The sequence below is a fragment of the Bombyx mori genome, chromosome 22 (genome assembly GCF_030269925.1).
Source record: "Bombyx mori chromosome 22, ASM3026992v2".
NCBI lineage: Eukaryota > Metazoa > Arthropoda > Insecta > Lepidoptera > Bombycidae > Bombyx > Bombyx mori.
Window position 1 is genome coordinate 9,254,218 of NC_085128.1, and position 11,309 is coordinate 9,265,526.

Here is an 11,309-nt window from a genome sequence, read left to right on the forward strand (position 1 = left end):
CGTGTTATATATATTTTTTTAATTTACATTCAAAATGCTATTTTTGATAAATTATTATGGCATCAATGTCGGATCGGATCATCTAGTATTAACGTTTTTATGTAAACGATTTTGTATGAATGATGTGTTTTTTTATTTTATAGTTTTGACCATGAAAATGTTTATTGGTGCTTGTTAATGGTGCCGTAGTTATTCCCAAAACTTAACTTAACTTTTATAAGTTTTATTATTGAAGGCTCATTAATGATTGGCATAATTGAAATTTATTTCATAATTTTTAAAAAGCATAGATTTGTTATCCTAATATGAATGAAAATTACGTAAAAAGTTCGTGCGGTAAAAAAACTTAAGAGATACTTTTAGCACAACTAATACCTTTTTTGCGTCCACTTAAAAAAAATATGTAAAAATAGGAGTGGCCCCACGCGCCATATCATAATGCACTTTGGTCTTTTGGCATTATACTGTTCTTATATGATAGAATTAAATAATGTTGAATATTATAATGTTCTTGGCTCTGAATTTTTTTTTCTTGCTGTTAGCGTTTTTGTTCAGATTTTAGTTTATAACCAGTTCAAGAATCATAAACATGGAAATAATTATCTGAAAATGATCACGATTCCGTACGATATAAGAAACAATCCTGACCAGTCCACAACTCAGTTTTATCTTGTCCAACAATATGACGGGAACTGTGCTAAAAATAGTTATTCTGCATATTTTCATAGCAGTCGTTAATTCTGCGCCAATCAAGGATGAAAGTTTAGCAGAAATAATCGAAAATAATTATACAATTGACGTAAAGGGTAACTACGTCTTCAGGTACCACTATTTCATTAAATATTAATATATAATATTAATATTAATCCATAAATTCATGTTAAAAAAATTGTTATAATTTTTGTGTTACTCATATAATATTGTTAATCAATACAATTATGTATTCGCGTAACAAATTAGTATGCTCATAGCATATTAGGAAACCGGAGTAGCCAATACTGCCATATAAGTAGACAGTACACAAATACATCACGAAGCAATCATGCATTCTGGTATGAGAGCTAAGATAGGCTTTATTCAGCAATCGAAACTTTGACTTCATGTTTTCAGGAAGGAGGAGGACTACGTTTTGTTTCCTGGTGGTTTGGTTACCTCTTAATTTCAGGTGCATTATAAGCTCTGTCCACATATCGATACTAATACATAAGACTGCTGATTATTTAAAAACTAGTTTTGAATAGCTCGCATTTAGATAAGCCTCTGTTTTGTGATGAACTGGAACTTGATGGGCATGAACTTAATGATACTGAATCGATTTTGTTTCTAAATGTGTAGCAAAATATGTAGCCTTCAACAATTTCCACGGTATCTCTCAGTGTATCTCAAGTACAAAGACATATTGTTTTTTTGTGTGCGCGACAATGTACCTAGGTCGGCATTTTTGTTATTTACTGATAATTTGTGTTGTATTAATTCAAAAGATCGATATCGAATATATTTTATCACGGGAACGAAATATTTGGTTTTACTTTGAGCATTTAACAAAAATCCACTTTCTCATGCGTACGTATCTTATTTAACAATAATTTATTTATTGGTAATTTCTTATTTTTCTTTCGTTCACATTTTTAATTGCATATTTTGCAGTCTTCTGCTTTTTAATTATGCCCTTTTTAAGATAATCATATTAATTGTTATGATCCCTTGGTAATCAAAATGTATTTGTATTCACCACAGAAGGAATGATGACTTTCAGACTCCCAGAGTGCCCTCTCTCGATTAACTTACTTGTTTCAGTTTTAAAACAACTAATGATCTTATACGATACGAGGAAGGTATAGTAGTGAATTCCGGTGAACCAAATGAGCACATAGAAGTCTACGGCTATTATTCATACATAAATGACGCTGGTGAGCCTGTTAGAGTTGATTACTCCGCAACTGAAGAAGGATACAAAATTGGAGATGAGCAGAAAGATATGACTGTAAGTTTTGTTACTATTCACTTAAAAGCGCTATGGCATGTGCTTCTTCAAACGAGGCTTGTGCAGAGTACTTAACGGTAGGCAGCGGCTTGGCTCTGCCTCTGGCAATGCTGAAGTCCCTGGGGAACGGTAAACACTCACCATCATGTGGGCCGTATGCTTGTCCGCGTACAAAGCGAATACATAAATAAAAGTTTCGGTTAGAGCATGTTACGTCTGTCACGATGTTGCTCATATGTAGGCTAGGTATCACCATTCTGACCAATTTCTACCGCGAAGCATGTCTCCCGGCTTGAAGGGTGGGGCAGCAGCTGTACTATAAAAAAATCATGTGAGAAATTCAGTCAACTAGTAAAAGTTTTCCGTGAATCTTTACTTCCGAAGCCAACAAACGGATTTGCTAGTTGTTAAGATTGCTTATTTAGGGATTTGAGTATTGATTTTGAAATTATTGGGGTTCTTGACATCTAGATTTATTAGAATATAATCCTCTAAAAGGTCGCATAGGTGTCAATATATTTAAAATATTTCATTTTTCTTGTATGAACTTTGAACTTTTTTTAAGAATTTTGACCTATCAATGCACGTTTTTTTTTCAGATTTCTGCATTACCTCAGAGTGTCGTCGCTTCACTTGTAGGATAAAATAGTCTGTGAAATTAATACAATGTTTCTTTTATTAAACTTACTAACGTTCACTGACCAGTTTTTTAATGTTTAGATCAATAGCGTACAATCTATCATAGCAATTTAGTTTTTTCAGGAAAGTTAAAAAAATTCAATAAAATTTAAAGGTATCACGGGCGATCTTATTCTTTGAAGTGAAATCTTCTAGAAAATCATTACATAGTAAAGAATCAGGAAAAGAAAAGTGTGAATCCTGGCGTGCTTACCGTTTACTGCTTTTTATTCAAATAAAGATTGGATCTTCAAAAAAATTGTTCAATTCTTTTTTTCCTACCTATGCTGATAGCCTTGAGAGGCTGTTTCAGCATCTCCTTGACATGTAGGTGAGCTCACGGGGTTCAAACCAGTAGTGTTGCTAACACTGGCCCTAGCAAAAGCAGAGCTTCGCAGAATCTACCCCCATTGTTTAAATCTTGTTTCATCATGAGATAAAGATTCATTTATTTATTTTTCTGTCAACATACATATAAAACTATGACTATTTATTAAAAATAAAAATACCATGACATATTTATTGTACAAATAAATTAATATTTTCATTTATGTACGAGAGGTAGTGTTTATTTTGTACACGTTTAGAGAGAAAAAAAGCGTTTCTCAGGATTCACGAGTTTTTTTGTTAATTGTACAGGAAATCAAAGTTAATATTCTGCTTCAAGGTTTAAATATTGACAGACTTCGGATAAAGCTCAATCTTTGTTAACGTGCCTCTGACTAAAAATTGCAAATGTACTTTTAAAACGTATTGTAACTAATTCCTAAACACTTCGAGTATCAAAATTTATAGATCATACTCTTCATCTTTAATGGAGGATCTAAGGAATTTATTATTTAAATCACACAAAGAGATCACACAAAGTTTTAACTACGAAACGTTGGATTTTGTAATAACATGTCGATTTATGAAGAAGCTAAAATAAATAATTTAATTCTAATGAAACTTTGACTCACATTGGTAGTGATAATAATTGTATGCAATGCAAAACGTATTCGTTGTTTTGTTCTTTCAAGCATACACGAAGAACGGAATGTTTTCGTACGTTTGTAATATTTATAGTAGAAACAGATAATAGACCTTGACCTTCCGTTCCAAGGTTGCGATGGTAGCATTCGCAAAGTGACGTCAATGGGCTTTAGTAACTTGGTGTTAAACCAAGGGAGCCGTACTTTAAGCTATAAAAAGGTGTATACATACATTAGTAATTTTTCAGGATAGCCAAAAAATTGTCATCGATATATAATAAAAAAAGCTGTTATATCAAAACACTGAAAGGAGAACGAACAAGTTCCTATAATTCAAACTGATATTTACATATTTATAAAATGCAGCTTACATTATGGACTTTTGGTTTTTTTTTCTATTAACACGAAATCAAACCTAAAAATATCTTCTTGATTCTAGTCTTTAATTGTTATTTTTATTGAGCAACTTTTTTATCCTTCAATTCAAGCAATAAATAATATATTACAGTAACGGGCTACGGCTACGACTAATCCTCACGCCGTTCTATCAGTTAAATATTTCTAGTGCTGAGTATTGGATGTCTTTCAACTCATGAAAATGTATTGCACGGTATGTAAAAATGAATTAAAATGTATTCAAATATTTACGTAAATTTTCGCAAATCAGATACGTCATGATGTAAAATATCTTTAAATGTTTGATTTTGCGGCCGTCTGCGACTGCGGGAACTGAAACAAAAATGTCTCGAAAAATGAAAATAATATGTGCGATTTCAATCATTCGTTGAAGTGGTACTTTCATATAACGAAAAATGATACATTATATTTCTGCACTATTTAATTTGATGTTTATGCATCTGATGCAGTGTGTAGGTTATAGTGTATACTTGAGTCCTATAAAATCAAAGGCAGCTAAATCCAAGTCTGTCAAATATTCAGGTAAACTACAAAAATCAGCCCTAAACACGTCATTATGAATCCTCCCGATCCATCGAAGTACTGCTCTTGCTAGGGCCAGTATTAGCAACACTCCCGGTTTGAGAGGCTGAAATAAGTTTGTTCGGATAGCTACGATATTTTTTATTTTAAAGCAGATTTATAAAGAAAGAGAATATTACTAATAATCTGAATTTTAAATAATAAAACTTCGTTTATTAGTACTTAGTACTAAGTAAAAATAAAATTTTTGAACTGAATTTGTTAGGAGGTTTAGCTGCATTTGTTATAACATGAAAACACTAAAGCGTGTCCAACTAACTAAACAAGATAGCGCCATTGTTAATCCATTTTACGACATTATGGCGTTTAGCTGCCTTTGATTTTATAGGCCTCACTTATTTAATTAATATTGCATTATGTTTTCAGATGAACGTGCCTTTTCTGTTTGTTCTTGTAGTTTGTATTGTCCAAAGCTTAACTGAAGGACAACCCTTAGACGGTGCCCATGGAAATGATATAATTTATAATGAATTCGTAAATGAAAACATCGACAAAGGAGAATACAGCTATCGGTATGTTATTTTTAGTTGTTGTTGTCATAAAATTCATCTCTCTTTGATAATTTTTTTACTCCTTCAGATTTTGTTTCTTGAGTATTATCCGATATTACTATTCTATTCACCACTCTAATTTCTTCAGAGAACAAAATTACAAAGCTCTCAATGTAGAGAAAGATATGAACAGAGCTATATTTCAGCTTCTCCTTGATGTGTAGGTGAGCTCACGGGGCTCTAACCGGGAGTGTTGCTAACACTGGCCGTAGCAAGAGCAGTGCTTCACAGAATCTACCACCAGATCGGAAACGCGACCCACTGAGAAGATCCAGCGAGAAACTCAGTGGGCTAGAGCTATGACAGTATTATGTTAAAACTATGATTACGTTGTTGAAATTGCTTGCATCACCTAATCCTTTGAATGGTTTATTCTAGCAGATATATATGATATATACCCTAAAGCATATAATTCAATAGACCAGAGTGTTATTAGTATGCTGCCAATAGCAAACTCGTTTCACTGCGCGGGCGACTTGACGCCACCACCAGTTTTGTCACCCGTCAAAAATAACAATATTGCTATTTGTTATAAATAAAAACAAAAAAATTCTTCGATCTTTTTTAGTTAATTTTCAACTATTATTAATCAATTCAATATGTTGACATCTTTACGGCTCAGCTTTACCCTCTTACTATAATCGACGTTTACGAATTTTCACGCTTTTAAAACTAACGCGGTAATGAAGACGCAACGTATTGTATCCATTTTTGTAAATTTTTCTTGTTTTTTTTTAAGTTTTAAAACAATAGACGAAACCGAGAAAGACGAGACCGCATATTTCAACGAAGATGGCGATTTGGTTGTCGTTGGATATTATTCATACGTTGATCCAGAAGGGAAAATACATTATGTACCGTATAGAGCTGACAAAACTGGCTTTCATATCGAAGTGAGTAGTTATTCTTCCTAGTGATTAAACGTGATTTTATTTTAAACGCGATGACATGAACTTATCGCAATTTACTAATTAAACACCAGCACAATTTATTTATTCATAATAGTATATATATAATAATAGAAAAAAGTAAGACATTCACGCCTGCGCATTGTTATGGTAGATATTTTTATGGTACACTTGAGTTAAGGTGTTCAGTTCAGACTTCAAAGTTAAAATCTTAGATGCATTAGAAAGCGCCTACTAGCCCTATATTCACATAAAAAGTAAAGAGAAGAATAGTTAAAGAGATTAAACGGGAAAATAAGTATTTCATAAAAAAAGGTTTTTCAAAATTAAGTCCTACAGTTTAACATTTTTATTTTTAAAAGTTTACTTAATAATTTTTTTGTATTCCAGAAAATATCCAGCGGATCTTTTAATTTGCCTAACGCAATAGTTGCATCACTCCTCGGTGGGTAAAGGTAAATAAATATGTTGAAACTCTAAATCTTGTTTTAATTCGTATAGTTTAAAATTGACCCTGTTTACGACATATTACATTTATCACTTGAAATTAATGTTATCACAAAAATAGTTGATAAAAATTAATTTGTTGTTTGGCTGAATGAATCATCACTACCGTGATTCTCCATTTTAGAACAATTTGTCGTATTTTAAAACGAAATAATTCACTTAGTTTCGTTTTTCAAAAGATGGAGTCGAGTTGACTGCAATCGTGCGAATATTTAATTTCACTTTAATAGTAATCCATCGCTTTCCAACATTATCTCCGTTTTTCCTGGCAATTTGTTCGAAGTACTCTAGATTTGCTTGAGAGAGAAGGCAGAAGTCATTGTTGTAAAATGTTCTCATAAGGAATTCATAATGATCATAATCTAATTAGAAACTTTTGTGTTTCATTTAATTTTATTTTAAAACAGATTTTTTTCAAATTATTAAATTGCTGGATCAAGTAAGCTCTAGTTTTGAAGAGTGCAATATAACCAATATGTGGGAGAGCGTATGGCCCACAACACAACTAATAAATGACATTCAAGGAGCATGTGCTTAAAAACTGAGCCCATTAGTGCATTTTAGGGCAGGTTTATATACAGCAGTGGACGAATGTGGACTGATTAAAATTATTTCATTTGAATGATATTCTTATGAACCGATACCACCATGCCGATGTTCAAATTATTAAATTGCTGGATCAAGTAAGCTCTAGTTTTGAAGAGTGCAATATAACCAATATATGGGAGAGCGTATGGCCCACAACACAACTAATAAATGACATTCAAGGAGCATGTGCTTAAAAACTGAGCCCATTAGTGCATTTTAGGGCAGGTTTATATACAGCAGTGGACGAATATGGACTGATTAAAATTATTTCATTTGAATGATATTGTTATGAACCGATACGACTATGCCGATGTTCAAATCGCTCAAGTAAATGCTATTTTTTGTAAGAAATTACGAACGCAACACGTGTTCACGAACGATTTATAAATCAAAGATTGTGACATTGTCAAAATACCAGCAAAATTACAGATAGTAGGGCGACTTATAGATAGCTACCATATCTTGCCAAACCCTATCGCAAAGCAGTTATGCGCTCAGGTTAGAACGTGCACAATACAACAAATGGCGAATTAGACATTTCAACAGATTTCGATCTTACGCCCCAAGGTGATGGCATTCACGTTATAATTTCTATGGTTTCCGGTAATCACTTAACACCATATGAGCCGTGATTAATTTATAGAAAAAACTATACGCTATGAAACAAAAAAAACTTCAAAGTTATCAAGAATAATCCAAAATTTATGATTTCATTAAATTCAAAACTTAATTTATTCAAAACAATTATTGTAAAAAACGAGTCGACAACATTATTTGAATTAGATCATAACTGAAACAAATAAAAGAGGAACCCTGCTGTGTTCTTCCCGTGTACAAAAAGGGTTAACTGGATCGTTCCCACGATCAAATAGGGTTCCCAGGAATGAAGACCAGAATTGACATTCTTCAACAACTGGATATAAGTGTGGGCGATTGCTAAGATTTCGCAGTCTATTTAGATACACGTCAATGTAGAACGGTGACAATTATGGTGAGTCGAAAAACCAGTTTTTAAAATACAAGATTTTGACAGCCGCATGAACGTGTGCGTGGATTTTAAGCACAAAATCAGTGGTGGATAGTTCGTTAACAAATAAAGAAATGGCTCATTTTTAACCTTATTAATCACTTAACAAGCCCTTAAAAATATACACAAATAAACTTACAAACAAAACTAGTATAGGGATTCTGAGGTTTAAGTGGCAATGGGCAGGGCACACAACTCAAAGAACAGATAGCCGTTGAGACCAAAATTCCTCAAATGGCGACCTCTTAAAGGTCGGGTGAATCCGGCAAATGCTAGCTGCACAGGATCTGTCATTGTAGCTAGCTGTTGGGGGAAGCTTATGTCCAACAGTGCACAGAGAAGATCCGGCGAAAAACTGAGGAGTGGTTTGTGTCTATGGGTTAGTTCATCGAACTGGTCGAATGTCGAACTCGTCGAGGAGAGGCCAGAAGCACTGAGACTGGATACGGGGGATCCGATAAGACATGTCTCGGGCGACTACGACTTTTCGTTGCCTCGTCGTCTGGATCGGATATGATGTTAATACGTTCAACTGCCCTGAATTAAAATTTGCTTCAGCTTTATTGATACCTCATAATAAAAACAGAGGAGACAAAAAAGTTTTGACTATTGTTTTTAACTGAGATATTGGCTGTAAAGTCAAATCAAGCCTTGGCCACTTGGAGTGAGTTACCACATACTAACCCGATCAATCCTTTATAAATTTTTTGATTCATATTCTATAAATTCCAACGAATGCTGGTCAGGGATTTGAGTGCCCAATACGGAAAACGTTTTCTTTTATTTCTACAATTCACACCTTTTGAAAGATCTTTATTTTTGTGTCTCCTCTTGGTGCTTCGCGAGTCTAGACAATCAAAATAAAAATATTGTACATTGTAGCTGTCTTGACCTTAAAGCTTTTTTTATTGTACAGGTTAAGAATAGTTGGCTGCTCACCATATTGTCATTTATGGCACTCGTCTTTTTTTTGCAAGCCAGTTCCAATGAAAAACAACTTAAAAGATTCGTGATCAATAATAATGGCTTTGGGACTTATAGTTTCGAGTGAGTAATTATCGTTAACGTTATATTTTAATTATTTTATTCGACAGATATAAGCTTTTATAATTTTTTTAATATTTTAAATAACATTTTACACATAGACCCGAACAAATGCATGGCCTCCGATTAGCACCGGTCGTTAAGTCAAATACGTGCTTTGTTTCATTTTCAATTATTTTTTAGCTAACCAAAAAAGCTTTTGATTTTAATTCTGTAGATAATATTTTTTTAATCTAATACACAGGTGAAATAACTACGTGGAGCCGGTTTTAAAGAGAAAAAAAAAAAAAGTGTAATAAATGATCTGGTAAACTGGTTTCAAATGACAAACTTTTTATGCCTCTGCTATTTGTGTTTAATAAGTTACATTCACAGCGCTCAGCGCAATCCGTTTAATTAGCGGCTAAGTTTTAAATGTAGTTGTTCTTTACTATTGTCTTAAATATTTTACTGTAGGATGCATTGTTGTTTAATTAGAAACAAAAGAGCATTGTTTCTTAATCGTGTGATGTTCGATTAATTGCAGATACGAAACATCGGAAGGATCGTTCAGGAAAGAAGAAGGCGGACTCTTGGGTAATTCTGGGGGCTCTCTCGTTGTCCGAGGTGAATACGGATATATAGATCCAAGTGGACACAGACATGCCATTAAATATATCGCCGACGTCAACGGGTTTCAACCGCAGTTTGGCGAAGATCATGTTAGATATAATGACAGAAGAATAATATAGTTTTATGTATTTAGAAGAGGCAAATAAAGTGTGTTTATTTTGAACACGAGCTCTTTTATTATCTTGAATATGTTGCGTTATAAAATGATGATGTTGACGAACAATTAAATAGCATTTATGAGTATTACAATTACGCAAAAGCTTAAAACATAAATTTTCATCCAGACGAGATACAGGCTGTCTATTATTTTATAAATTAAAATTGTTAGGATGATATTATTTAGGAAGAAAAATTCTTTCCTATTCGCTAATTATAGTAGAATTCATTATTGCACGGAAGTTTGATTTGAATCGACATTTCATTACCTGACCAAATAAAATGTAATCGAAAAAAGTCCTCTGAATTAAAACCAGTTGGTTTAATAGATTTAAAAGAAATCGTAAAACTTTAAAGCTGAACGAAAATTTTGCTGCTCCGTGACAGAAGTTGACAAAAAACGCTGTGATAGTAAAGTAGAATTCAAGGACATATGACAATATGTACCCAAAAACTCTACACTTTATGTGGATACTTTTACGTTGGGTAAAATCTCATGCAATTTCATATATCTTTAAGATATTGTAACATGTGACGAATCTCTGAATTATTCGATTGTTTGACTATTTCAAAATTAACCAACACTTGTCAAAGTAAATTGATCGAAAATTGCCGCCAAAATTATTATAGTGAGTTATTCTTTTAACTAGTAGTCCCGCAGTAGTCGAAATTCGACTATAATTAATTGGAATTGTAAGTTTGTACACTATTATGATTGTATTTTATACTTCTATAATCACAAATTTCGCCAAGACTACATTATAAAAAATATTAACAAAGACAAACAATATTTAATCTATTCTCAATTTGACACAATTCTCAATTAATTCTCAATTTGACCACAGACGTCAAGAGCAAAAGTTTGACAATAAATAGTATGCATGCGTGTGTGCGTCAAATACATGGTACCTATGTAGTGTGTGTAATGTTTCCTTTATTGATTTAATGTATCTTTTATGCCTTATTTAAAAAAAAATATTAGCATTGTGCACTTCTTCTCTATATTCTCTATAAGTGTGGAAAATTTCATACTCCTCTGTCCGCGCAATTTTCGTAAAAAGGGATACAAAGTTTTTGCTTCACGTATTAATATATAGATTTATCAGACTAGCTGGTGTTGTTACGTTTACAAAATCACATTTTAGTGTAACAGTTTGCTATACTTGTCAGGATTTACTATTCAGAGATGAAACCGATTGAACGCCAGCTTAGATTGACTGTTAGAGTGACTGCCACACCCCGTCAATACACTTTTATATTAGGCGATCAAAAGTCGTCGTCAGA

At 33.0% G+C, this 11,309-nt stretch overlaps 3 protein-coding genes across 4 annotated transcripts; all 3 read left to right on the forward strand.

Moving 5' to 3' along the window:
• Positions 1 to 677: 677 nt before the first annotated feature.
• CPR31 (cuticular protein RR-1 motif 31) lies at positions 678 to 2,917 on the forward strand. The gene is given in 3 exon segments (NM_001173249.1): positions 678 to 822; positions 1,798 to 1,984; positions 2,584 to 2,917. Coding segments are annotated over 3 exon segments (372 nt in total). The 5' UTR covers positions 678 to 682; the 3' UTR covers positions 2,629 to 2,917.
• Positions 2,918 to 3,337: 420 nt separating this feature from the next.
• Positions 3,338 to 6,572, forward strand: LOC101744480 (larval cuticle protein 16/17). 2 transcript variants are annotated; one of them, XM_062674956.1, is made up of 5 exons: positions 3,338 to 3,853; positions 4,142 to 4,243; positions 4,999 to 5,144; positions 5,923 to 6,076; positions 6,482 to 6,572. In XM_062674956.1, exons 2-5 carry the CDS (start codon positions 4,226 to 4,228, stop codon positions 6,542 to 6,544), a joined length of 381 nt encoding a protein of 126 aa, XP_062530940.1. In that variant the 5' UTR covers positions 3,338 to 3,853; positions 4,142 to 4,225; the 3' UTR covers positions 6,545 to 6,572. The 2 variants fall into 2 exon arrangements, with proteins under 2 accessions (XP_062530940.1, XP_004931887.1); XM_004931830.4 differs by lacking the exon at positions 3,338 to 3,853 and having other exon boundaries at positions 4,128 to 4,243.
• A 563-nt stretch (positions 6,573 to 7,135) lies between these two features.
• On the forward strand, positions 7,136 to 10,032 carry LOC100379437 (cuticular protein RR-1 motif 30). The gene is made up of 3 exons (XM_004931957.5): positions 7,136 to 8,177; positions 9,130 to 9,260; positions 9,784 to 10,032. Exons 1-3 carry the CDS (start codon positions 8,175 to 8,177, stop codon positions 9,986 to 9,988), a joined length of 339 nt encoding a protein of 112 aa, XP_004932014.2. The 5' UTR covers positions 7,136 to 8,174; the 3' UTR covers positions 9,989 to 10,032.
• Positions 10,033 to 11,309: the final 1,277 nt, after the last annotated feature.